At 38.9% G+C, this 25672-nt stretch overlaps 1 protein-coding gene across 1 annotated transcript in view; it reads left to right on the top strand.

Annotated features, from left to right (window-relative positions):
* The window catches only part of CDKL4 (cyclin dependent kinase like 4), a 35856-nt gene extending 18732 nt beyond the window's left edge, over nt 1-17124 (top strand). Inside the window, exons 3-9 of the mRNA XM_052649291.1 lie at nt 856-928; nt 7022-7112; nt 8184-8381; nt 10067-10149; nt 12610-12666; nt 14446-14580; nt 17023-17124. Coding sequence (XP_052505251.1) covers nt 856-928; nt 7022-7112; nt 8184-8381; nt 10067-10149; nt 12610-12666; nt 14446-14580; nt 17023-17124 — 739 coding nt within the window. The remainder of the gene's footprint in view (nt 1-855; nt 929-7021; nt 7113-8183; nt 8382-10066; nt 10150-12609; nt 12667-14445; nt 14581-17022) is intronic.
* The last annotated feature ends 8548 nt before the right edge of the window (nt 17125-25672 follow it).

Here is a 25672-nt window from a genome sequence, read left to right as displayed (position 1 = left end):
GATGAATTGAAGGTCACTCTTCACGGATGCCTTTTTTCCTGCAAAACCATGTCTCAGAGCTACCTGAAGTTCATACCTGCAGGATTGAAAGATATCATGTGCCTCCCATAGATCCCAGAAATCCCACTTCTAGAACTTACCTTAAAAAGATTATTGCACAACTGCCATGGATAGATGATAGGATATTCACTGAAGCATTGTTTCTAGAAATGAAACTTGGATCAAACCTAATTGCTTGTCAATGAGGACTTACTAAATTATGATACATCTATATAATGAGATCTTTGGTCACTGAAATAGATATATACATACATATTCTGTATATATGTATCTGTACCTCAATGCATACAATGTTTCTGAAAGAGGCAGGGGAATTGCCAAGGATGAAATGATTGGTTAGGCAGATATGAGAGAATTCTTCATGGATATTTTTTAAACTTTAAAAATATCAAACCTTATGAATGCATTTGTTTAATATTAAAGTTAAAAAGTAAATGCAGAGAGAGGAAGAGAACCAGGGATTTCCAGAGGGACAATCAATGTAAGTTACAGCAATTATTTTGGGCTAGCAAGATTTGAATGAACATGTTTTATTTCTTTACTTTTCTATATTGTTCGAATTTTCATGATAAGCATTAAAAATTTCAAGTTAAAAAGGACAGTTACATAGCTATAATGAAAAAAGTAGTAAAGCAATTTTCGTTAAAACATTTTTTAAAAAGAACATTTCCAAGATTCCCTTTGTACTGCATCCACTGGCTGTGACGAGCCCCACCCATTCCATTTCTATTCCCAGTTCTGCTCCTGAAAACACATCTCAGGAGTTTTCATTTCCTTTTTTATTTTTTTCCCCAGAGTTGCTGATGGAGTGATCAAAAGTGTGTTATGGCAAACACTTCAAGCTCTCAATTTCTGTCATAAACACAACGTAAGTAATATTTCCTAATGTATTTGCTGATTTCTTCAAGATGACTCTTCTCTCCTAAATGGCTCAGGGGTCTATTTGAAGAGCTAATGATGGAAGGAGAATAAGAACCAGAAGAGCAAAACAAGAGAAAGTTACAGAACACAAGGAAAAGTAATGCATTATTCGTGGCTTTTTTCCAATTTCTGTAAGAATCAAATTATTCATTCCTTATGAATTAAAAGTTTGTATGAACTTAAAAGTTTCCTTTTGCCCCAGTAGTAATGATTATTTTTAAATAATCAGTACTATGATTATTTTTAAATTGGGTTAAACTAAGTTTTCGGAATATCAGTAGTGTAACCCTCCATGGCACTTGATTTTCTTTTGTTTTTAATGTCTCTTAAGTCTTTTATACTGTAAAGGTCTCCTTTCCCCTATCTTTTTCTTTTTTCCATCATTAATTTTTCAGAGCCATGGGTGTCAGACTTGAGCATGCATCAGAATCACCTGGAGTTCTTGTCAAGACACATTTTGCTGGGCCCACCTCCAGAATTTCTGATGCTGTAGATCTGGGATAAAACCTGAGAATTTGCAGTTCTAACAGTTTACCGATTGATACTGAAGCTTCCAGTCCTAGAACCAGGCTTTGACTTCTCTTGTGTTATGGAAATCCTTTTGGCTGGTTGCTTCCTTTGTGTTATTTATTTAACTTGTTGTTTTGCCTGTGTTTACTGTAAATTGGTGTTTATATCTAGAGGCTAGTCACACTCAGGCTCAGTCTTTTTAGACAGGAAGGCTTCACATATAATACTGTACACTTCTTATTGTGTCAGCACCCTGAGGCATGTATAATGTCTGGCCATCTTTCCCGCTTTTGATTGTCTTAAAATAGATTAGTAGGTTCAAGAGATGTTCATTTGATCCCTTTCTTTAGCACTTTCGCTGTCAATCTTTTTTTTAGTTTTAGCATTTAGAGATCATTATTACCTCTCTCCAGTATTTCATTAAGGTTAAAAGGTGGCAATTTTCTAATTCTAATATTTCTTCTGCATTTACTAATTGGAATTCTATGGAGAAAAATTTACCATGGACTCTGGTTACTGTAAAGTACAGTAAGATAAATATGTGATTATTCCTTGTAGATGTCAGTACTCACAGTGATGAACTGGTATCTCCAAGAATGTCTCCAGGCAATCTCCAGGAGTGAAGGGTTCAGGGGAGGTGTAGGGCATCATTATGATTTTATGTATGTAATGTATTTCAATGCTTTGCAATTATTGTTCTCTCTGATATTCAGGTTGTCCCATCTTAGGCCAGTGGGGGTTTCTTTAAGTAAGCGCTTGGGTGCTTTTGCTGATATAATGATAGTTTTTTTTTTTTTTAATAAACTTTTGAGTTGGTGCCTACATAGAGGCAGTGTTGAGGCAAGGATACAGACTACCATATGGTCAGTTTTGATGCCAAGAGCAGAATATCTATCCTAGTAATCTAGGATTGCTGAAAAAGAGTACACAGTCATGCAACTAATTTTCAGTACTTAAGGAAAGCTTCCGGAGAAGGCAATGGCACCCCACTCCAGGACTCTTGCCTGGAAAATCCCATGGACGGAGGAGCCTGGTAGGCTGCAGTCCATGGGGTCACTAAGAGTCAGACACGACTGAGCGACTTCACTTTCACTTTTCACTTTCATGCATTGCAGAAGGAAATGGCAACCCACTCCAGTGTTCTTGCCTGGAGAATTCCAGGGATGGGGGAGCCTGGTGGGCTGCCGTCTGTGGGGTTGCACAGAGTCGGACACGACTGAAGCGACTTAGCAGCAGCAGCAGCAGCAGCAGCAAGGAAAGCTTCCCTTAGTGTTAAGAAGAAAGTCAGCGAAGGGCTTCTCTGGTGGCTCAGCGGTTAAAGAATCTACCTGCCAGTGCAGAAGACATGGGTTTGATCCCTGATCTGGGAAGATCCCACATGCCAAGGAGCAGCTAAGCCCACGTGCCATAACTACTGAGCCCGTGCTCTGGAACCAGGAGCCGCAACTGCTGAGCCCACAAGCCCTAGAGCCTGTGCTCCCCAACAAGAGAAGCCAGCACAATGAGAAGCCCGCACACTGCAGCTAGAGGGTAGGCCCTGCTCACAACTAGAGAAAAGCCTGGGAACGAAGACCCAGTACAGCCAAAACTAAATAAAACCATTTAAAAAAAGAAAGTGAGGTTTTTGTTGTTGTTAGGGTAAGTTAGAAGCTCTGACTTTTTATTGATAAAGTGTATAGAATATAGAGACATATTGCTCACAAGATACATATTTTCATGATGCAAATTGTGCTTTCAAATAATTACTGAAGATGATACAGAATTGAATCCACATCTTTGTTGCTTTCCACCATGCTCTGAGAGGTATTCAAGTTCACCTAAGTTGGCTGTTGGAGTTTTATGGGTAATTAAAATGATTTTTTAAAAATTCTATTTACCATAACTATTTGTGTATTAGCCCTGTATAATCAGATTACAAGCTTGAATGCAGTCTCTGTGGCTGATTTATCTTTGTATGTATCTCCTTAATGCCTGGTCTGGATCTTTTTATATAAAAGGTGCTCCGGAAACATTTATGGAGTAACTAGATGAATGTATGAATGAATGGGTCCATCAATCACCTTACCTACCTGATTATGACTTACTGTTTAGAGTGAACCCAAATGTTATTGTAGCTCTGTGAACTGCCGCCATTCCTCTGCTTGGAACAACATGTTCTGTACCTTAAACTTTAAAATATTGAAAACCTCCCACTTACAACCCATGACCTTTATTAAAAATGGATAATTTTTAGACAAACTGTATTTCTCTGACAAGAAAATTACTTCTGAACTCTGGTTACCCCATTTTTCTTACGCTATGGTAAGCCTTTGTGTATCTTTTTAAAATAAATCTATTAGCTGAAACACATGCAAAGGAAAAAAATCTAAACCATATATAAGCTGTTACAATACTACATCTAAAACCTTTATACCCTCCTTATTTTAAAGGAACCCTCATGATACTCTCAAATAGGAAAGGCAATCCCACCCATGGTGTTGCTGAAGATTCACAGTGGTAACCATGACTTCTTTTATCTCCAGAGCAGTGATCCCAGCCAAGGTCAAGGTGGTAAGGGATTAAGGCCTTGCTACTCAGACTGTGGTTGGTGAAGGTCTCCTGAGAGCTCATTAGAAATTCATACTCTCAGGCTCATTCCAGATCTACTGAGTCAGAATCTGCATATTTAACAAGATCTCCAAGAGATTCGAGTACCCATTAAATTTTGAGAAGCACTGGACTTAAGAAAATACCTACTCATTTTGTTCTTTTTTTACCCTATAATGTGGCTAGAGTGAGGTAACTGAAGTGACCCTTTAACATCATTGTCAACTCATGATTTCTTATATATTTGATTTATCAATTAGAGAAAAATAACTTCATGTCTGGGAATTTCCTGGCAGTCCGTTGTTTAGAATTCAGTGTTTTCATTGCCGTGGTCCCCGGTTGAATCCCTGGTTGGTGAACTAGGATCCTACAAGCCATGCAGTGTGGCAAAAAAAAAACAAACTCCATATCAAAATGGCAAAATTACAGTGACCTCCAAAATGTGAGTGTGTCTGGCTATAACATCCATTATCGTCTTGTTGATATCAGTGTCGTAGTTGTCAAGGAGGCTTCTCTCCTCTGATTATAGTGTCTGTCCATAAGGCTCAAAGAACAACCTTTTCAGATGTCCATTCAGGCTTATGTAAAGAGGCAGCTTCTGGCAGGGAAGTTTTTGGAGACGGTTCTTAGAATTAAGGATCAGGTTTAAAATACCATGGATACCTCTTCCTACTGGCTTGAGAGTCTGTAAAAATGAGATTGTACATCAGCCACCATAACCCAGTTTAAGCAATGTTTGCTAAAAGCTGTGTATGAAACCCAAGTTTATTAAAATGTTTTGATTCCCCTGACTTACAACTTTCTTGTTCTTTGGTGGAAAATAAGTTGATTGCAAGAGGCATTACAGAGTTTACACTTGAGTGCAGCTTTGCACTGGAGAAAGTGAATGCTGTATGTCAAAGCATCTTCTGTTCTCCACGCTCTGGTTCTTACTATTCCTGTGATTTTTACTCTCTTTTTCCTTCTTCAGTACTCCATCTATTTTTCTTTATTTGTAACTTCTCTTACCTGTACCTACACTAAATGATTTTTCTGTTTCTTTGGGACTTGTCAGTACTTCATTTGCCTTTGTATATTTTGGTTGGAAAACAAGTGGCTATAAATTTCACAGGGATTTGCATATTTCAGTAGGCCCCTAGACAGGTAGCAGTATAAGTCCATTTACCTGGTAGTACCACACATAATCCAGAAACTTAGTATTTGCTGCAGACTCATCTGAAGGACATAACCTGTTCTTATTAAATCAGTAGCTTTTATAGGTGAATATGACTCAATGTTAATCCAGTTTTCATAAATGTGTTGCCTAAAAGGTAGGATGAAAACTATGTTGGTTTATGTCAGAACAGGGCAGCTTTAAAAATTACCGTCTAAGGCCTTAGGACTTTTAAGAGGCCTTAAAAGGTTTCTTCTAGCTGATGGCCATTCAAATGACGAAACAGTTGACAGTAATTGAGACTAAATACAAACAAGCTTGTAGTATGAGTGCCGGATTTTGTTGTTTTTTTTTCCCATGACCCAGAATGAATTTAGCATTCAACATTTTCTCTTCTTAGATAGCTATTATAAAAGCAAAAAAAAATAAAAATTTCAAAATTATCAGTTTGAAAGGAATACTTAAAGGGACTAATATCACAACAGAGAAGTCAGGCAGAGGGAGCTGATTGTTTGTGGTACTTAATCAGGAGCCCAGCGGTTGCCACCTGCCAGCACAGGATCATTGCAAGAATGCACTAATTCATGTGGAAGTGCTCTGAAAAGTCCAGAGCTCCGTGTAAAGAAGAGCAAGATCGTGTTTAACCTATTTGCTTGTTTGGAGGGAGAATAACCTGGAAAGCTAAAGTTCTGAAGACGAGGGCGTGAGCTGTTTCCTCCTGGGGCATCCGAGCATGCAATAGCCATTTCCGGAATAACAGTGGGTGGGGTTCACTCAGCCCACCATCATGCACGCCCCCAGCTTAGCCCTCTCACATCCAGAAAGGAGCACTTGCTTCACTGAGGGTCCTGGGATGATGCCCCAAGTCGCAAGTTCTCCACCGGAGAGGACTCTAAGGGGAGAATGCCTCCCAGTGGCGACCTGGTCTCCCAGGAGCGACTCCATCATGAGGTCACATCTCAAGAAAGCTGTTCATGGTTCCAGATTAGCTCACTGTTGAGGATACTCATCTCCTGAGGCTGAATCTTTGGTGTCTCTTGTTAATAGGTGGCCATAGGTTCCAGCTGGCCTAGGACAGCTATGGTCTGTTGTCCTCTCGGAGTAATTAACTCAGCTCCCTTTCACACATCCTGACCAGATGATAAATAAGATGGTCACTCTGATGCATTTTCTTTTTGTTGTCATTTGAATGTTTTTCCAGTTTCTCAAATCTGTAACATTTATGCAGTGTGAATTGTGATTCTTAGGTGGCAGCTGTTCTTATTAAAGGCACTCTGGGTGTAATCTCATTCAGGGTTTTGTTTTTTTTTTTTAATGTATAGTTGATTTACAATGTTGTGTTAATTACTGCTGTATAGCAAAGGGATTCAGTTACACATATACATATATATTATTTTTTTTATATTTTTTCCATTATGGTTTATCATAGGGTAGTGACTATAGTTTTCTATGCTATACACTAGGACTTTGTTGTTTCATTCAGGGTTCTACCTCTTACTATTCAAATAGGGCTCAGTAAAAAGTGGAAGAAATAATTATATGATACTCCCTTCTCAAAAAAATTTTTTCAGTTTTCCCCTCCAATAATTTTTTTCCCTACTATAGCAACTTTTTTTGTTATGACAAGATTTCCAAATGAAAAATTGCTAATTTAAGGTTTTAGAAAAAAAGAAGGAAAACCATATTTGTGTTTATCTCACAGGCTGTGTTTATCATTGAAACTAATAGTTAATGTTTATTATGCTTTGTTGTTTTGATGACTCAGGGAAATAATTAAATATTTTCTTACAGTGTATTCACAGAGATGTAAAACCTGAAAATATTCTAATAACTAAGCAAGGAATAATCAAGATCTGTGACTTTGGGTTTGCACGAATTCTGAGTAAGTAGCAAGTTTTTTACTAAGTTATACAATACAGATGATTATGAAATGGTATAGTTTAAATTCTTACTTTAGATATTGAATTATGCTAATTGTTATAGTGTTATTATTCAGAAAGGGAAATTTCACTTTAATTTTTTAGTCAGTACATTAGTTCCTACTTCAGCTCCCGTTGATCGGATGCCACATTTATGTGCTGTGTCTGTAGGTAAGGAAGAGAACTAAAAGATGCATTTCTGGTCTTCGTGCACTTATAATCCAAAGTAAAAGAAACAAAAGACTAACACAAGATGATTGGCAATAAAGTACTAAAGTGAAGAGGCAGATGGTTCCCCGGAGGGAGATACTAACGTGATCTAGAGTGGTTGGGAAAATCTTCATGGAGCTGATGAGACTGGGAGAGTTAACTGTAAATTACAGAGAGGATTCAGAGACAGTGCTGAGGAACAAAGAAGTTATCCCAGAGAGAGAGGAACCAAAGGAAAGGGGGGACAGGTAACGATCTCCCCCTGAATCTAAAACTCTGCAGCAGGCGGAAACATGTATTAACAGCAGACACATTGCAAGGTGGGTGTGCACGTAGTCAGTCTGTTGATAGGACCCCAACACGGGCAACCTGAGAGTGCACTGGGAAGCTGGTTTATTCTCGAAGCCGCACTACAGAAATTCTCCCTATGCTCTCACCCTGGTCCTCTCTCTTTGGGATTACATAGATGTTGAATAGCTAAGGTACCTTTGGAAGTTGAATTTTTTTTAAATGAAGTTAAGTTGATTTGTAGTATTATTTTAATTTCAGGTGTACAGTATAGTGATTCAGTGTTTCTGCAGATTATACTCCATTATATTGATAGCTTATTACAAGGTAATGGTTATAATCTCCCACAGTGTATCCTTGTTGCTTGTCTATTTTATATTAATAGTATGGAAGGTGAATTTACTCTCTGAGTACACAGTGTAACAGTTCCCTGGGTTAGTGCGTCACTGTGTGAACTGTTAGGAGAAGCGTGGCTTCTGAGAATTATTGACGCTGATCTATTCAGAGAGCCTGACCTGCTCTTGATGCATTTGCAGTTCCAGGAGATGCCTACACTGACTATGTCGCTACAAGATGGTACCGAGCTCCTGAACTTCTTGTGGGGGATACCCAGTATGGTTCTTCAGTCGACATATGGGCTACTGGTTGCGTTTTTGCAGAGCTGCTGACAGGCCAGCCACTCTGGCCTGGAAAATCAGATGTGGACCAACTTTATCTGATCATCAGAACATTGGGTATAAGTTATACTCTATGGCTTACAGAGTTGCTAACTTGTAGTAGTAGCGTGTCGTTATAATGAGCAGGAGCTTTCTGTTGTCTCCAACGTGCTACTGAGGGCGGCGGTTCTGGACTGTAGCCAAAGCTCAGCCCTTTTCTCAACGTGTGGAGCCCTAACTCCTCTCAGTGAGGAGTTTTCAGATGCCTTTCCAAGTCAAGTCAATTAGCTGTGGAATAAACTATACATTTACTTTCCTTATCAGGCTAAGATGGGGCTAAGGGTGTGACTCAGCTGCATAGAGCTTACTCTGAAGACACTTAATCAAATGCAGTTTCTGCTTTTTTCCCCCCTTTGCTCTAGCACAGGGAACTTCAAGCTTTTTCTATACAGGGCCAAATGGTAAATATTTTAGGTCTTGCAGGCTATACAGCCTCTATTGCAGCTTTCAACTCCACTCCTCTATAGGTAAGACTGACAGATTGCTCTCACACACACCATCTCTTTCAGTCTTAATAAAAATCCATTAAGAACATTATAACATTTTTCATTGTGCCTGTTTTCACAAATGAGGAAACTGAGGTTCTAGGAGCTTGCATGAATGACCGAAAGTCGTACAACTAGTTACTAATAATTGAAGAATGAGAATGGACTCCAGCGCTCTCTCTCATGAGCTTTCATCCCACGTCAGTGTCCTCAGCGTCCCTCAGCGTCCTCAGTGTCCTCAGTTGCCCTTTCCACCTGGTTGGAAGAGAACAGAACCCAAAAGATCAGCTGCAAGCTTACACCTCAGCCTGGGTGTGAACAAAGTGGCAGGCCACGCACAAGATGCGTATTTAGTAATCGCTTCCCGTAGGCGCTCCTGGCAGCATGGCTGCCAGGCAAGGGAACTACTGCTGTGTGGTTCCCACACCTTCTTCTGGAGAATTCCGAACCCTGGAAGATGTGGAGTAGCATTTCACTACAGGCCATACCTTAAGCTTATGCTGTTTAACTGGTTTCCTATAAAGATTGTAGAAATTTACATTAGGCAGATATTAGACAGATCTGAGTTTGAATCTCAGGTCTGTGAGATTCAATCTAATGCCTGTGTGACTTGAGACAGGTTATCAAACCTCTGAGCCTCATTCTCTCACTGGCATAGTAGAGATGAAAAAAATGGAACCATCATGAGATGGTTATAAAATTAAAGGAGATCATGTGTGTAAAGCTCTCCACACCACTTGCTTACCTCCTCCTTTGATGGCAGCTGAGTGACAGACTGGGGCTTTCCAGATGGCTCAGTGGGTAAGGAACCCACCTGCAGTGCAGGAGATGTAGGTTCGATCCCTGGGTCAGGAAGATCCCTGGGTCAGGAAGATCCCCTGGAGGAGGGCGTGGCAACCCACTCCAGTATTCTTACCTGGAGAATCCCATGGACAGAGGAGCCTGGTGGGTTACAGTCCATAGGGTCACAAAGAGTCAGACACGACCAAAGTACCTGAGCAGGCATGCACAGTGCAAGCCACGTGTGGCAAAGAGAGTTGGCAGCACTGATCGTACCTGAGAAGGCATAGATTTTGCGGGGACCAATTTCTCCCAAATCTAGAGGAAATGATCAGGCTCAGTATTTCTTTTACATCTGGACCTCGGAAATTAACTGTTAAAGCACAATGCTGTTTTTAACTAAAATTAATCGTGCATTATCTGGTTTGTATTTTACAGGAAAGCTAATCCCAAGACATCAATCTATCTTTAAAAGTAACCAGTTTTTCCATGGCATCAGTATTCCTGAACCAGAAGAGATGGTAAATTGCTCGATTTTGGTGTTTCACTCTTTGTTTTGCTACTTTCTTTAAAGGGGTGGTTGTTTCTCCTTTAATATTTCTGCTTTAAACTCCTGTTCTCCTTATGACACACTGACACAGGTCAAAAAAACCACGTAAAAACTACATAAAATGAGCCAGGAGAAGGCTTTAAAATTTCTCTTGCCCTATCCAAAGATTAATTTTAAATGTGAAGTGAAACCTTATTTCTTTCCTTCATAAATATGGTGATCCTTTTAATCAAAACACTCAAGTACCTTTCCCTGAAATAATTATAAAATTATTATTTTCTCATAAACAGTACTTACTGTAGTTATATTTATTTTGAAAAACAAATGCATTCTCTATTTTTTTCAGCTTCTGAAACCTCAGATCAATACAAACCATCTTTTTACAACATGTCTTTTCACATGGAAGGTCATTCCACAGAATGATCTTTACTGTATTGAAATCAAAACTGCAAACCCCAGTGATCACCTCTACACCCGCACTGTGGTCCTTGCCTTTCTTTGGGAACCTGTCAATGACTACCCAACCTTACTCTCTCTAGTCATTGATTTCTTATCTGTGTTACCTGAGTTTGGGCTATGAACTCTAGAACTCCATGTGGCCTTTTGTTGTTGCTAAGTTTCACATCCGACTCTGCCATCCCATGGACTGCAGGATGTCGGACTTCCCTGTCCTTCACTATCTCCCAGAGTTTGCTCAAATTCATGTCCATTGAGTCAATGATGCCATCCAACCATCTCATCTTCTGTTGTCCCCTTCTCCTCCCGCCCTCAGTCTTTTCCAATGAGTCAGCTCTTTGCATCAGGTGGCCAAAGTATTGGAGTTTCAGCTTCAACATCAGTCCTTCCAATGAATATTCAGTGCTGATTTCCTTTAGGACTGACTGATTAGATCTCATTGCTATCCAAGGGACTCTCAAGAATTTTCTCCAGCACCACAGTTGGAAAGCATCAATTCTTTGGCCCTCAGCCTTCTTCATGGTCCAGCTCTCACATCTGTACATGACTGCTGGAAAAGCCATAGCATTGACTATATGGACCTTGGTTGGCCAAGTGATGTCTCTGCTTTTTAATACACTGTCTAGGTTTGTCAAAGGAGCCTAGGTTTCTTCCAAGGAGCAAGCATCTTTTCATTTCGTGGCTGCAGTCACCAACTGCAGTGATTTTGGAGCCCAAGAAAATAAAATCTGTCACTGCTTCCACTTTCTTTCCCATCTACTGCCATGAAGTGATGGAACCGGTTTCTATGATCTTAGTTTTTTGAATGTTGAGTTTTAACCCAGCTTTATTCTGCCTATACAATGAAAGGACCATCAGGGGAGGCTTGTGCCCTACTCCTGATGTGTTGAAGACACAGTGATGTGGAGGAAGGGAGAATCTGTTAAGCCAGGTCATGCTTTATGGCACCTGTGAACCATTGGGTTCAAATGGTCCTGGCTTTTCTAAGCACCTGTTCATCTTAAATGTATTTCGTATAATACCTTGATTTATATACTGGACTTCTTTTTTATTATGTTTGTTAAGACTCTTAGCACATATAATGAAAGGTTAAATGTTGAATTACAAGTATAGAGGTTGAATTAAAAATAATATTCATAAAACATGTTTAGTTTAAAATACAGTAGTTCCCTGGTGGTGCAATGAATAGGAATGTGCATGCCAATGCAGGAGACGTGGGTTCAGTCCCTGGTCTGGGGAGATGCCACATGCCTCTGGGCAGGTAAGCCAGAGCGCCACCACTGAGCCTGCACTCTAGAGCCCACGAGCCTCAACTACTGAGCCTGCGTGCCTGAGCCCGTGCTCCACAGTAAGAGAAGCCACCGCGGTGAGAAGCCCGGGGCTGCAACAAAGAGTAGTCCCCACTTGCTGCAACTAGAGAAAGCCCTCGCAAAGCAATGGAGACCCAGCACAGCCAAAAAAGAAGTGACAAAGAGACAGCAAATTCACATGTACCTGCTGCCTAGTTAAGGAAGGAGAATGGTGCCATTGACTTGGAAGCTTCCCGCTCCCCGCGTACTCTTCCTCAGTCCCGTTCTCTTCCTTGCTCACTATTTGAGTTTTGCATTCATGATCCCTTTGCTTTCTGCAGTGCTCTTATTCATGCAGTTCAGTGTATTTTCGTTAATGTTCAAAGCACCCCTATTAGTAGATTGGGGGTCCCTATAAGTAGATATTACGGTACTGAAGGGGACATTTAGAATGAACATTTACCAAACACCAAGTGCAAAGCATTGTAAAGTTAAGAAAATAACTTCAGCTTTTTTTATTACACTATACTGTAAAATCATGTAAAAACACTATCTTAAAAAGTCTTTGAAAGGAATTATATAGCCTACTAAGGGGCTTTCTCCAAAGTATTCTTAATACTAATATATTTTAAATATCTGTTACTTTGTTGTTACATAACATTGAAATGCTTTACTCTGTTTTTCAGGAAACTCTCGAAGAAAAGTTCTCAGATGTTCATCCTGTGGCTTTGAATTTCATGAAGGTACCTAAGAATCAATTATAACTGTATTGACTGCAAATCATAATGACTGAAGCTGGTAACTCTGGGATGGGTGGACAGTAGGTCAAATAAAGCCAATGTAAAAATGTGGTCATTGAAACTATTAAAGAACTGTAAAATAATTACAATTAGAGGAACATCAGTGGTTTAAACACTAAATCTTTCCAATATATCCTTTAAAATAAGTAGAAGGTGAAAGAGAATGATTACAGCTGTAATGAACACCCTGCTTCTTTTGCATTCATTAGGAAATTTGACAGTTACGTCAGTGTATTTCAGACTATGGAAATTTATGAGGGTGAATGTATTCCTTTTAAGTTGGAAAATCAAGAGCTATGCTATCCAATAGGGTGGCCACTAACCATGTTACTACTGAGCAATTGAACTATGGCTGATTAGAATTGAGATGTTCTATATTTCTATGAAAATTACCTTTTAAAAGAATATAAAATATTTCACTAATAATATTTAAAATATTACATGTTGAACTGATAACCTTTTAGATACACTGGGTTCACTAAAATTCTAAATTGCTTTTTAATAAATCAGTAGACGATCAGGCAAAATGAGAACCATGTGGACACCAAATATAGCCCTTGTACCAGGGTCAGACAAAGAACAAGTTCTAATAAAAAAGCAGAAGAAGCTCGTCTATGACCAGTCTGCCATTCTTGCTTGACCAGCTGAGACCATGCTAGAAAGTATGACTCTTCCATTCACCATGGATACTGAAAGCCTTTAATGGGGCAGGGATGGAGACACTAGTATGAGTATCTATCTTTAACAACCAATTAAGTCATATTTATAGCAATGGCTTCCATACCACTCATCAGAATGACTACTCATCAGAATGAGCTATTTAAAAATACAGATTCCAGTAAATAACCTCAGATTTACAGAAGCAGGATCTCTATGAATAGGACCTTGTAGTTTATATCTTTAAGCCTCTCCCTAGGTAATTATGATGAACACCACAGTTTGAAACTCTTCTGACCTGGGAAGTAGAGCCATCAGAGTGGCCTAGAGTCAGCTGTGTAGACCAGCTTTTGTGCTCGTGCTGGCCACTGCCCAGGTTCTATCCAGCGTACTGGATTCCTTCAGTCTGAGTCCTCCTGAGACCAAGAGCCCCATGCCTCTGAACTCTTCGGTTGCCCTTACCACTGCTCCACTGGACCTCACCTGCTTTCTACCTCTCATTGCTCTGACCTGCTCTAACCCAGCATTCCGCAGATCCTATCCTGGAAGTCTAATTCCCCAACTTTGTTGGCTTGTTAAACACAGATTTAAAAAAAAAAAAAAAAAGCCCACAGGTTGCTTGGCCCTACCCCCAGGGCATTTGATTCAGTAGATTTGAGGTTGGACCAAGAAATTTGTGTTTCTAGCAATTTCCAGGTGAAGCTGATGTAGCTGGCCTAGGGACCACATTTGTGAAGTCCTACAAACTATTTGCTTTACAAGTGACACACACCTGACCTACATTTACCCCCTTCAAAACATTGACTGTGCATCAAGTCTGCCCTCAAAAGACTTTTTTTTTTTTTTTTTTTTTTATTTTTCTATGTGCCTCATTCAAAAGACTTTAAATTGGCAAAAGAAGAGCAATTCTAGTTATTAACAAGTTTCAAGTTCTGGATACTATACAAACGTGAAGATTTTCTAAACTTGTGTTTGCTCTACCAAGTTGTTATTCAGAGTTTTAGGGTACAGTAACAACATAGGCTCCTCTTTTTAATATCTTCTATCCTCTCCCGTCTTCCAAAGGAGTGTCTGAAGATGAATCCAGATGACAGATTAACCTGTGCCCAACTCCTAGAGAGCCCCTACTTTGATTCTTTTCAAGAGGACCAAATTAAAAGAAAAGCACGTAATGAAGGAAGAAACAGAAGGCGTCAGCAGGTACCTCGGTTCCAAAGTTAAAGTGCTATAAAAACGATTATTTTCCTTCTTTACCTCTCAAAGTGAGACTAGGCGGGCACCAAGATCTTTTCTTCGCACTGGTTTAGTTGTGTTTGTTTGTCTAATAGAAATTGTGATTGATGCAATAAAAACCATAATACTGAAAGTTTCCAGGTTGCCGCAAAATCTTATTCCAAGAATACTTAAAGTTATTGCACAGTTCTTTTATCACACTGATTGGATATCCTCCCCACCAAGTCATGTACCCAGAACACAACAGTTTCATACAACTAAGCCCTGATTACAGCTGAACTGAGTTTGATGGGCATTATGGAAGAACCCTTGTACCTTTCTGTAGCCTCCACGTGTACAATAAGAAACTTGTAACTTCTCTGTTCTTTCACCCATGGCAGGCACCTTAGTCTGCCTTTCCTAGGCTTTTCCTGGTAACCAAAGACAAGGTCTGGACAGATACAAAAAGATGAAACTCAGATATCTGAAAACCAAATCCTGTCCTAAAATGTGCCAATATTATAGATTAATATGGTGAATATAAAGATAGATGTTGATTCTATGGCTTATTAGGCAACTACCATTTACTTGCTTTCAGCTTTGAAGTGGAAACATAAACTCCATGGAAGTAGGTTTCTTTGGGTTTAGATTTCCTTTCCCCCTCACCTGCCATCCCCAGCACCTAAAACAATATCTGTCCCATCAAAGGTACTTAATAAATAGTATTCAAATAAATAGTGGGTAGCCACTCCCTTCTCCTGGGGACCTTCCCGACCCAGGGATTGAACCCGGGTCTCCTGCATTGCAGACAGATTCTTTACCAGCTGAGTCACGGGGGAAGCCCAGGAAGGAGGTAAACGTTGCTTATTGATAAGTTTCCGTTTCTCAGAAACTGACAACCATCACATTTTGTGTTTGCTTTATTCTCCACCTCGGATCTACCTTTCTGCTCACCTATCTTCCCATTGGCATCTTTGCCATTAAGGAAGAAAGGGGTCTCTTTCAGTAGTTAAAATAGAAGTTTTTTGGGAGAGAAGGGTCAAACTGATCTTGAAGATGAAATGTTAGACCCCGTGGACTGTAGCCCACCAGGCTCCTCTGTCCATGGGATTCTCCAGGCAAGAATACTGGAGTGGGTTTCCATTTCCTTCTCCAGGGCATCTTCCTGACCCAGGGATCGAACCCAGGTCTTCTGCATTGCAGGCAGATGTTTTAACCTCTGAGTCACCAGGGAAGCCCAAGATAATGTCTGTGTATCCCAAATTTTTATCCAAGATAAAAATCCAAATTTTTATTACATAGACCCTTTAACTGTTCAAGTTACAGGTTTGCAAGTTCAAGCCTAATGCAGTTTACTTAACCAAAAAATTAGGGTTTGTTCAAATTTGAAATACAGTGTGAATCGTGTGTAAAAACACTGTCCCCTCAAAACCATCTCACCAGCTCCTGGACCTTTGTCCTGGGAGAGGGGATGGGCACGGCTCCACCCTGCCTCTTGGTCCCTGAGCCACTTTCCACTGCGCTTGCCCCCAGGTGGGTGGGGATGCTGCTGTCCCTTGACATCTCCAGTTCACAGCTGTGCTACCCTTTCTTTAATACTTCGTAACTCAGCTGATACCAATTAGGGACTTTACAGAAAGCCTTCCCAAAGACACAGGACAACAGAAGGAAAAGAAACACCAAGAGCAGCAGGCATCTGGAGAAATTCATTTACAAAGATGATGTCATGTTCTCTGTCCTAGCCAGCTGCAGCCTGTCCATCTTGTGTGTCAGCCCCTTCAGAGCGCCCCCCACGAGACCATGCCTAATCATCTCCCTCCATCAGGCAGAGATGGAGAAGGCCCAGGGCAGCCTGGCACACCAGAAGGCCCTAGAGAGCAAGGCCAAGAGAAAGACAGAGACATCTTCCAAATTTTGATTTTCTTTCTGAGCACACACGTTTTTCTTAGACGTCTTAGAATATCAGAAAATAAAGTTTCTGTATCTCTGAATGATTGACCAACAATCTCCTTAAGCCTAAGTATTGTTTAAAGTTGATAGTAAAGAGATTTTAGATCTTTGCTGTTCTGCCAATATCCTAAAATTAATATCTGAAGTTAAAAATCTGAGATGAGTAGAATGTAGACTCTTGCACTTGTTGTTTAATAGCTAGTGGGAAGTTTTCTTTTAAACCCTGACCAGATACTCGGAAATGAATTCATTGAAACAGATCATACATCCCTGAGTGTCCTAGAACGAATAATACAAACTAATTTTCAAGTATCAGAGAACCACAATTTTTGGAAAAGTAACTGTTTAATTTTTTAAACTGATGTCTTTTGACATCTCTGTACTGTATGTATCCTTTTGTTTTACCACCTTGAAATCAAAGTGTACCAATAGGAATTGTTTTCAATTTACTTTCTTATTTTTGTCTTGTTCTGCTATTAGAATCAACTGTTGCCTCTCATACCAGGAAGCCACATCTCCCCCACACCTGATGGAAGAAAACAAGTCCTCCAGTTAAAATTTGATCATCTTCCAAACATTTAGTTCTTTCAAGAGGAAAGTAATTTAATACGTATACACATTTTTGTACCAGAGAGATAGGGAGTCTCAGTGTTTCAGATGCAAATGGGCCATATGAAAATTAAGATGCTTTCTAGAATTGTTTTGCTCTGATCATTACTGATTCCTCTGCCTGTGGTTTTTACATGCCAAGTTTATCTTTTAGAACATTTTCTATAAATGTTAACAGCATTTGAAACTGCACATATGGAGGAGATATTTTCAATTTTATCAGAGAAGCCCCTCTTGAAGCAGCTTGTATTGAGAATTTGTAAATTTTTCCTTTGATTTCTGAAAAAGATTTACATATACCATCTTGCTTCAGCTGACCACATACAGTCTTAGAGCAATATCAGATAGCTTGCCTAGCCATTGTTTGTGTAAGGAATGGCATTATATTTCTGCATTTTAATTCGCTCTTGTTGCAACCAGGTCTGTTGAGTTAATCCTGGTATTTTATTCTGTGTTTTTATATTGGTATAGGAAGGGAACCTTGAAATGTCATCTAGGTTTATCCCTTAATTCCAGGGCAGACTCTGCTTTCCCTGTCTCATAAGACATTGACAATTCTATTTTTAAAGCTAGCTAGAGAACATGCCATACATTTACATAGAAAATAGTGGATGAACTGCAAGGAATTACCATCCGTGTGACATCACGCCCTAGAATAGCTGCCTGCTGAGCCTTCTCCTGTCCTTTGGGACATCACCGTTCCTTATCCTTTTCTTCTCCTGATTAAGCCATCTCAGTACCTAAACGTATCCTCCTGGGTGTATTTTCTAAACATCTCATTGTCAACACTCTCTTCCAAACATTTGCATCCATACAGTCTATAAACTTGTCTAGCCCTACACCTGGGCATCATGGTCGGGTCAAGTTTGTAAACACTTCTGAGAGCAGGAAGATTACCATTCAGTTAACTTCATTTTGTGTCTCTTGTCAAAAAAAAGACACAAACAAACAAAACACCTCAATAAGTGAGTTGAATTTATGTTGGGACGTTTTCCCAAGTAAACTTGACACACACATATATATATCTGTAAATATATATATTTATAATTATAAATTTTGAAGCATCAGAGTAGATCCCTTTTATCCTGGACAGCTAAAAATGGTACAGACTATTCGAAAGTACTTTCAGTTTGCTAGTAAGGAACTCATGTAAAATAATAGCATGAGGAAAAAATAAATAAAAATAAAATAATAGCATGAGGCTGTCTATCTCTGACTGGCATAAAGGCACAAAATAGTGGCATCTTTATCAATAAATATTAAGATTATTTCATTAACTTTTTTCTGCTTCTGAGTCTGGCATGTATACCTGAACATTGTCAAATTTTGCAAATACACCTAATTCCAGAAATTCTTCGTATTTGACACTAAGACACCAAGCATAAATTGTTATTAAGGAAGCACAGTTCCACCTCATGTTCATCTCTAAAAGTCTGCTGCACATATAAACATGGCTCTATGAACTTTCAGAGAATCTCATTCAGTTACTTGGGTGCATCTCTTTATTAAGGAGTTATGACATCTAAACAATAGTTCTGTGCTCACTAAAGATGTTTGAGGTGGGCTTATTTGACCATTTAATATTCTTAGTGTGAGTATAGCCTGCTTAGGATCTTCTTTATTTTCATCTTATTATCAGAAAGTGTCTCTTCAGATGTTTTGCATTTTTAGTAGGATGATACCACAGGTACAAGAACAATGAGGAATAAAAGATAAAAGCAACATTGATTAAAGATTTATTTTTAGCTTTCATAGTGGGTTTTTTTTTTAATCATTTAAGCCTTCTTATTGCCAAACCACTCATGCTGTTCAAGCTCACCTAAATGTGAGCTTACATGCAGAAATTAAGACAGCACAAGACCCCAGTATCCATTTTATAATTGTGCTTCAAACAACAGTGGAGTTTTGGGCAGAGGTTGGTTGGATAACTGTCTTCCCTTAATTTTTGCTTACATTTAAGAATCCACTCAAACTAGCATCTCTCTCTCCATTCTGTTCCTTAGACAAATCGATCATTTGGGTATCACTAGGGAGAGGAGAGGTGAAAGCATCTAATGCTTAGAAAAATGTTCCGGTGTAGTCATATTACCCTGAAGAAAAGGGATCTTTTGATAGACATTTGCATGCTTATCTTTCCCTGGGTGGCCCAGGCCGCAGGGCACCTCAGATGCCTGGGTCGCTCGGGGGCACACATCTCGAAGTGCGACTCTTTACAGAGTGCGGATTTCTCACCTCAGTACTTTGCATGTTTCCTTGCATTTCTCAGCTGCATGGAAGACAGCAGTACTCATGCCCAAATTAAGTAATGACTTTCGTAAAAGTTCTCCTCAGCAAATAGGCTTGCTCTTCGCAGAAGCCCGCGTGATTCTATAACTACGCGTTTCCTGTTACAGCCTTGCACACTTTCTGGCTTACCTGGGGCTTGTCTCACCTGTGCCAGCATCCAGGCTTTTTAATTTACTTATAGAGCTCTTTCCCAGGGCTGTCCAGATACGACACCGTCATGGTGAGTGACACCATCTGAATATTCCTTTCCTCCGTGTTAGTGTGACTTCTTGGTGCCCTGGTTTTCTCACACTTTCCACACACGCATACCTGACACTCTCCAAGTTGCTCTCTTTCTTTCTTTTTCTCTTTCTTTCTCCTTCCTCCCTTCCTTCTCTTTCATTCTCCTTTCTTTCTTCCTTCCTTCCTTCCTCAGGGCACTCTACAATTAAAAAAATGCAGACCTCACTTATTCTTAGTGCTGCTGCTTCTTCAGGAAAGAAGAAAGTAGAATACATAATACATGGAGAGGACATCTGATTCAGCTTTATCAGCCCCGTAGGCCTCTTTGCTTGGACTCTGTCTTTAGTCCCCATTTCGGTCCTGATGATATATCCATGCAGTTGTTCAGACTTGCTCCAACCACAAAGCCCTTGAGGGGGTCACTTTTTAAAGATTGTTTTAACAAGACTGAACCATTAAAAAGTGCTATTCAAGAGGCAGCTGTCAAATGCTTTGGATTAGGGAGGTGACTGAGTGAAGGGAAACAGCAGAGTGCAGGGATGAAGAAGTGAGCAGAGAGAATGTCCCTCTGCTAAGGAGCTCTCTCACTGTCTTTTAGTGCCCTTGCACATTCCCCAAACTACAGGACGTAAGAAAATTAATATGTTCTTTTTAATAAGATGAAAAATTTTCAGTTCCGAACATGTTGTAAGGTCCTTGTTCATACTTGCCGTAGAATTACAGTTTTTTTAAAAGGTGGCACTTTCTTTGTCATTTGTTACCACCAGCAATTTCCAATCCTGGTTTTGGAACAACTTGAATGGCACAGAATTCTCCAAAAAATATAAGTATATATTTTAAACTAAAACATACTACCAAAATAGGAATGATCCTAAAATTCCACAAACAGTAGAATCTTGGAAAATTGGGGTACTGTATAAGGTAATAGCAAAATCACAAGTATATAGATTTTAATGCATATAGTTAAGACATTAAGATGTCATTAAGACATTAACACTTGCAAGTTAAAGTAGTATGCTGGGTATATATGTGTATTTGTTTTATTTTATTTAATTTTATTTTTTGATCTTTTTTTTTCTTTTATTTTTAAATTTATATTGGTTTTTGTGTGTTTGTTTTAAACTAGAATCATTAACTCAACGTCATTCTTGTTTTGACAGAAGATGAAAAGTCATCAAGAGTGGTAATTTAGAGAATAATAGAAATACCATTTGGTCTGGAAGTTAGGAAACTGGTTCTAGGTCTGTGTAGCCTTGTCACAATATGTAACTTTCTTTTGCCTTCATTTTCTCATTTGTAAAATAAGAAAGTGGATAAATGAGATAATGTGTTAGGCTCCCCTTCAGCTCTAAACTTCTGTGATTCTCTGTGGCGCGTGGTATTTGTGTCTTGGATGTATCTTCCACTAAAATAGTCTTTCTCAAGACTGTTTAACAATATCAGAATACATTTTGCTCTTTATGATATAGCCAGGAGCAAGGAGATCTCCCTCTTTGTCTCTCTCATCTGCTTTCTTTCATACAAACACACACACACCACCCCCTGCTAGTTCTACCAAGTCAATAGCAGTTTTCAGACAACCACCTAACAGAGGTCAATTTGATAAACAAAAGTAAATTTTAAAGTTAATTATCACTGAATTTGTTTTAATTAATGTAAATCAAACAGGTGTGCTTTCAAAATGCAGAGTAATATGTAATCATTCTTTGCTGTTTTAATCTAACTCTAATTAGCTTGCAAATGACATATGCTGTGAAATACTAATTTAAGATATCCATTAAGGCAAAGAACATTCAGTACATTTCTAACTTCAGTGAAACTTTTGGTAGTTTCAGTAAATGACAACTTAATGGAATTCTACAAATAGAACTGAATTTTATCTGTTTTATATTTCAGCAACAGGGACACAGGCTCAGTCAACCTTATATTTAACTTATCCTTAAAGCTTATAATCAAGCCAAGAATTTTTTTTTCCTATTTAACAGGCATATAAATGACTTGTATTTATAAAGTTACAATTCTTCTTTTCTGTCCTGAACACTAGTCACTGACTGTATCTCTGTATATTGTTACTTTGAAGATGTTGTATGTCTACTTATGATTTTAGGACATGTTTGTATAAAAGCAGGTATACTTCAAATCACATGAACTTACAGCTATGATTCAATTAGCATTTGATAGCATAATGACAATTTATACTTCTAGATATAATGTACTGCAAACAGTTTTAGTTGTATTATGTTAAGTATACATAATATTTTTTTTATCTTAAGATACTTGTAAAACCTAAGAATGGGATTAAAAACTTTGGTGACTTTATATTTGAATATATCACTTAACCTGAATATGTTCTTTAGCTTATTTTAATAAAAGTTAGAACTATTTCTGTCTCCTAATTTTTGTTCAACTCAGCTATTAGTCTATTGACTATTACTTTGTATTTAAGTGAGAAAAACTGTCATCTTCGTATATTAATTCCAGAATTTGTTATTTAATTTCCTATCAGTTGGAATATCTGAATAGCTGATGTAGCAAACTATTCCTTTTGTTGCCTAGGGCTGGGAATTTTTACAAATGGAAAACTAGCAAAAACTTTTCCAGTCTGACCGGCTTGATGTTTATCTCTGAGAACATCTTTACAACTTTACTTTGAGGCTCTAAGATTCTTTTTCCTTCAGTTCAAATTTTAGGCCCTTTACCATACTTAAGCTGCAAGATGTTCTTGTATCTTCAAGCCCAAGCTAGTTTCTGTTATAGGTTTAAATACACAAAAAGGCTCAAGACCAAACTTAGACTAGTGATCAGAGAGAAAAACAATTGATAAAATAATGAATGAGTCACTATTTAAATATACTTCAGTTCTTTTATTTTTTTCTGAACTAACCTTTCTGCTTTCATTATTTTTAATAGCACTTATGTAAAAAGAGTGTGGTCAATTATTTCCAATGGTAGCTGCAACAATTTCTCTCAACCTACATCAGTTTTACCATGACACTTTCCACTCCTCTTATCAAGAGATGAAATCTCGCTCCCTCTCCTCATCTTATGACCTGTGTCTTCCTTAGATGCCCTGTCCCATTTCTGGGCTTAGCCCTTGAAAGGTCTGGCAGCTTCTTCCCCAGACAGAGTAGTCCGCCATTTCTTTCTGGGGAAGCCAGCCTCCATGCTGTAAAGAAGCTTGAGCTAGATACAACTAAATGATAAGATACCACATGGAGAGGAAGAGGCAGCTGGAGGAGCGCCACGGGGGCCAGTCTTGTGAGTGAAGCCTTCCTGGACTTTGCAACTCAGTGTAGCCACCAGCTGACGATCCCCAGATCAGCATCCCTAACCAGCATCAGGTAGAACAGAATAACTGCCCAGCTGAGCCCAGTCAACCTACCAAACTATAAGAAATAATAAACCAGTGGTTTTAAATCACTACTTTCCAGGTTGGATTTGTTATGCAGCAATAGATAACTGAAACAGTATGTTTTTAAATTGTATACTGTTTAGTGGAGAAACATATTCTCAATTTATATGCAAACTTTAACTAAGGCATAAAGTTATCTTTTTAATTTTGTTGAAGTATAGTTGATTTACAATGTTGTGTTAATTTCTGCTGTACCTCTAAGTGATTCAGTTATATATATATATATATTCTTTTTCGTTATGTTTTTTGACTAGATATTGAATATAGTTCCCTGTGCTATACAACAGGACCTTGTTGTTTATCCATTCTATATGTAATAGTTTGCATCTGTTAATCCCAAACACTAGAGAAGAAAAGGCAACTCATTCCACTATTCTTGCCTGGAAAATCCCATGGACAAAGGAGCCTGGTGGGCTACAATCCATGGGATTGCAAAAGAGTCAGACACAACAACTAAACAATCCCAAACCGCCAGTCCTTTCTTCCCCAGCCCTCTCCCCTTTGGCAACCATAAGTCTGTTCTCTCTGTGAGTTTGTTTCTATTTCATGAATGAATGAATGAAAGTCACTCAGTTGTGTCCAGCTCTTTGCAACCCCATGGACTACACAATCAATGGAGTTCTCCAGGCCAGAATACTGGAGTGGGTGGCAGTTTTCATCTCCAGTGGATCTTCCCAACCCAGGGATCGAACCCAGGTCACCCACATTGCAGTCGGATTCTTTACCAGCTGAGCCACCAGGGAAACCTTTCTGTTTCATAGATATGTTCATTTGTGTTATATTTTTAGATTCCACATGTAACTGATATCATATGGTGTTTCTCTTTTTCTTTCGGACTTATTTCACTTGGTATGGTAGTCTCTACCTCCATCCATGTTGCTGCATATGGCATTATTTCATCCTTTTTACGGGGGAGAAATAGTTCATTGAATATTCATTGGATATCTGTGAATATTCACTGAAAGGACTGGTGCTGAAGCTGAAGCTCCAGTACTTTGGCCACCTGATGTGAAGAGCTGACTCATTGGAAAAGACCCTGATGCTGGGAGAGACTGAAGGCAAGGGAGAAGGGAGCAGCAGAGGCTGAGAGGGTTGGATAACATCACCAACTCAATGGACGTGAATTTGAGCAAACTCTGGGAGTTAGTGAAGACAGGGAAGCCTGGCATGCTGCAGTCCGTGGGGTCACAGAGAGTTGGACACAATTTAGAGACTCAACAACAACAAAACATTCCATTGTATGGAATACCACATTTATTGTCTTCATTCTTATCCATTTGTCTGTCGATGGACATTTAGGTTGGTTCTATGTCTTGGCTATTGTAAATAGTGCTGCTTTAAACACTTTTTACGTGTATCTTTTCAGATTATAATTTGGGGGTCAGATGTTATTTAGCCTAGAATATACTCTAGGGAATCTAAAAATCCTTCTTCCCGGTTACCCATTGGCCTCTGTCTTTGATTCTTATTTATCTTAGTCAACACTGCTCTACTTCCCAGGGGGAATCATCTTCTCATCAAACATGTATAACCACCCTATGGGGGAAATCTAAAGCACCATCATGAAGAAATGGTCCAGACACTGTATTCTATCAAATCTATGATTACATTCTAGCTAGAAATTTGCTTGATATCTTCACAGTGAGCCAATAGGTGATTTCCTTCTTTTTGCAAGAAAACTATTTACATCTATGTTAGATAACTGGATAGATGCCAGACTACTCATTTTCTATCTTTTTTCACCCTGCCAAAAAATAGATATATATCAGTAGTCAGTCAGTTTGGGTCCTGATGAGTGTTCTTTAACCAGTGCCCTTCACTCATTAGCACACTCACTAGACATCAGCTAGGTCATCTTCTGGATGTTAGCGGGAAGACTGATCTACACTGAATGAGCTTCTGCTCATAACCAAAGATCTCTAGCACGTTTGATTCTTCAAGGTAACTGGTGCCATTGTCTTTCCACATTTGCCCTCTTTCTCTTTTAACCTGAAAGGCATCCAACCAGAGGTCAGATTTTGGCTTTGTCACTTACAGGTCATGACCTTTTATCATCAGTGTCTTCAACTCTAAATGAAAATTTTTAACAACCTGAAGTTGTTATAAGTATTAAGTGAAACAATTATGTTAATATGCTTGGTAGCATAAGGAGCTATGTAAATACTGATTATTATTTTTAATACCTTCTATAACTTTTGAATATATTAACTTCTACAGTTTAATATGTGATCCCTTGAAATAAATCCATAGAGTTGTTTAATTACACTAGTTGCCATGTTCCCTCCCAAAGAAGTAGGAGAACTCATCTTACTCAACAATCTCCTGTCTTCCATTTGGCAGCTCTTGCATTTCTAACATGAGAAAGAGCTTACCTTCTAGCAAATAAAAATGTCAAGTTTTTCTATGTACACAACTTTGTTTATTGGCACTATTTTAAATGTCCACATATTACCTAACAAACACTGTCAAGTACTAGGAAGAAACAGAATTTTAAAGCCCTCAGTGGAATATGTAACCACGAAGACAAATCCAGTTAGTGGGATTTAGCCAAAAAGGCACAAATTAAGACCTCACCAGAAAACCTAAAGACACCAACACAAG

The sequence above is a fragment of the Budorcas taxicolor genome, chromosome 11, assembly GCF_023091745.1.
Source record: "Budorcas taxicolor isolate Tak-1 chromosome 11, Takin1.1, whole genome shotgun sequence".
Lineage (NCBI taxonomy): Eukaryota > Metazoa > Chordata > Mammalia > Artiodactyla > Bovidae > Budorcas > Budorcas taxicolor.
Note: the sequence above shows the minus strand (reverse complement) of the source record. Positions and strands in the feature narration are given on the sequence as shown.